At 39.2% G+C, this 2,768-nt stretch overlaps 1 protein-coding gene across 1 annotated transcript; it reads right to left on the bottom strand.

Moving 5' to 3' along the window:
• Window positions 1-590: 590 nt before the first annotated feature.
• Window positions 591-1,732, bottom strand: LOC105498139 (olfactory receptor 10J1-like). Its single transcript, XM_011770014.2, has one exon. The coding sequence runs from the start codon at window positions 1,597-1,599 to the stop codon at window positions 667-669; it is 933 nt and encodes a 310-aa protein (XP_011768316.2). The 5' UTR covers window positions 1,600-1,732; the 3' UTR covers window positions 591-666.
• Window positions 1,733-2,768: the final 1,036 nt, after the last annotated feature.

The raw sequence follows: 2,768 nt of genomic DNA, 5'->3' as shown, positions 1-2,768 counted from the left end.
CATATATAAGCGCAGCAAAATTCAGAGGCTGGATGTGACCGTGTTGCTTACTAGTAACAGAGGCTCACCGACGAAGTAATTCTAATGTGAACCTCAACAAAATTGGAAAACAATTTCATGGGTCTCCAAGGCAGATGAGAATATTTAAAGCCTATAATATTTTTTCTGGAATGTCAAGATCTGCTACTGTTGTCAATGCTCAAAGTAGAAAGTGATGATAAGTGGGAAAGTGGTTTCGACCGTGTTTTGAACACATCCTGTGCACCAACTATGTCCTCTTTAAAGTTTTAGAGCTCAATATCTACATGACATTTAGGTTGACCTGTCAACCTAGTACTTCAAATAGGTGTTATGCAACCACCCTCTTTTCTGCTTTCAACAAACTGATAGCAATCAGCTACTCCTTGCTTGCAATTCCCTACAGCTTTGCACCTGTGAGCAGCAACTGACCACTCCCCTGGTGGTAACCTGTGCAGTTAGTAGAAGGTATAGGAGAATGATGGTGAAAACAAAGTCAAATCATGGGGACTCTTGGTTTCTTAATGCCGCATTACCACCAAATTTTGCAACTCTCTTTGGCTAGAGGATGAATGATAGGATTCAATTTTCATGAGCTTACAAAAATACCCAGGCTATGATTGACTATATGTCAAACTGACAAGGATTCTAGGCAAAAGGTTTTTTGCCAATAGCACGGTGAATGGCATTCTTGACCTCCTTGTTCCTCAAAGTGTACACAACAGGATTAAGTAGTGGAGTAAAGACGGTGTATGTCACTGAAATTAGCTGGTCCTGATCGCTGGTGTTCTCTGACTTGGGCTTGAGGTAGGCAATGGAGGCACAGCCATAGTGGATGATGACCACAGTGAGGTGGGAGGCACAAGTTGCAAAAGCCTTTTTCCGGCACTCAGGAGAGGTGACCTTGAGGATGGTAGAGATGATGAGGATGTAGGAGATGAAGACCAAACCCAGGGGCACCACAATAACCAAGGAACTAACAACAAAATTAATTAGGTCATGTAGAGTGGTATCAACACAGGAAAGTTTCATAACTGGGCGGATATCACAGAAATAATGGGCCACCTCTTTATCACAAAAAGGCAGCCTGAACACAGATGAAATCTGAACTATGGCCATGAGCAGCCCAACGCTGCAGGCCCCACATACCTGCTGGGCACACATTTTCTTGTTCATGATGATCTTGTACCTCAAAGGGTTACAGATGGCCACACAGCGATCATATCCCATGGCTGTGAGCAGAAAGCAGTTGTTGATGGCCAAGGTAATAAAAAAAAACATCTGGGTGGCACAGCCAGCCAAAGAGATAGGTTTGCTTCGACTTAAGAGACTGGAGAGCATCCATGGTACAATGACTAACGTGTAGACAGTCTCTGAAGCCGAAAGCACACTAAGAAAGAAGTACATGGGGGTGTGAAGGTGACGATCAATGCTGATAATTGTCACAATTATGGCATTGCCAGCCAGGGTTAACAGATACAAGGTAAGAAATACCACAAAGAGGGTGAGCTTGTGTTCATGAAAGCGGGAGAAACCCTGGAAAACAAACTCCCCTACCACTGTGTGGTTCTCTCTCTTCATTGGATAAATAAATGGATCGAAAATACAGAGACTTAGGTCAATTAGTCAGAAGACATCAGTGCCCAATGCTTTCGGCAGGTGAATCCTCTAAGAAGATAATAAGGATTCTGTTCGTGGACAGATGCCAAGTTATTGGGGATGACTGTTCACCTATAGATATAGATAGAAAAACACAATAAGAAAACAATTTCATGCATGGCAGTGAGTCTATAAATATATAATATAAATATAAATATATACATTAAATATAAATATATATTATATATAATAAATATATATTATTAAATATAAATATATATACATGTACACACACACACATATATACACGACTAAATAGGGATGAAAAAAATGGAAGAAAAGACACCTGGGATAAGTTTGAAAAAGATTTCCTAGTGACCTAGCACGTAAGTGTTAGAGAAAAACTAGGCTAAAGAAATAGGAAATGCATAGTTAAATTTGAAAGGAATTTTCTTTTAGATTACAGTTTCAGATTTTGTTTACCTGAAACAAATTTTTCAACCTCTTCCACTTTGTTTAAACCACAGTTTCGATTGTCTCTTTAAAGATCTTTCTTTCTGGGTTGCCAAACAAGACAATGCTCTCTGCTCCAACGTAACATAAGTGTTTACTTTCTCCCTGTTGCTCTTGTCTGCATGTTTCACGAACTCTTTTCACAAGTCATCAAACAGCTTCAAACCTGACTGTCCCCACACATTTTTTTAGAACAAGAGATGTTCCTCTCTTTTTTCAGTGCTTGACTTGAGTCTCCTCCTCCTCAGAAAGTCTTCTCAGGACTAAATACAACCTGTCAATCCAATTCCCCGTAGTGTTGCTAAGTGTTTCCCAGTAGCTTGTTTCCGTGGACTTTGTTTATTTCTATGCATTTTCTACCTTGTACTTAGATGAGAATTTTCCCAGGTACTCTGTCTCACTAGAGTAAACTGTCTTTTACAATTTCTTCAGAATTTTAAACTTTAGAGAAATCAGTTTACACGTTTCTCTCTCTGTCCCCTATTTGGGGAGTTATTGGTCATCAAAAAGCTCTCATTTTCAAAAAGAGTATAACAATAATAAATAGTTCCTATGGCACTTTTAGTTTATAGGGTTTTTACTTGTATTATGCAACGTCATAATAATCCTGTGTTTTAAGTAATTATTATCCCTCTCTT

Source organism: Macaca nemestrina, chromosome 1 (assembly GCF_043159975.1).
Source record: "Macaca nemestrina isolate mMacNem1 chromosome 1, mMacNem.hap1, whole genome shotgun sequence".
NCBI lineage: Eukaryota > Metazoa > Chordata > Mammalia > Primates > Cercopithecidae > Macaca > Macaca nemestrina.
Note: the sequence above shows the minus strand (reverse complement) of the source record. Positions and strands in the feature narration are given on the sequence as shown.

Excerpts from the sequence above, each read along its gene's own strand:
- LOC105498139 (XM_011770014.2), bottom strand. The coding sequence starts at position 1,599 with ATGAAGAGAGAGAACCACACAGTGGTAGGGGAGTTTGTTTTCCAGGGT.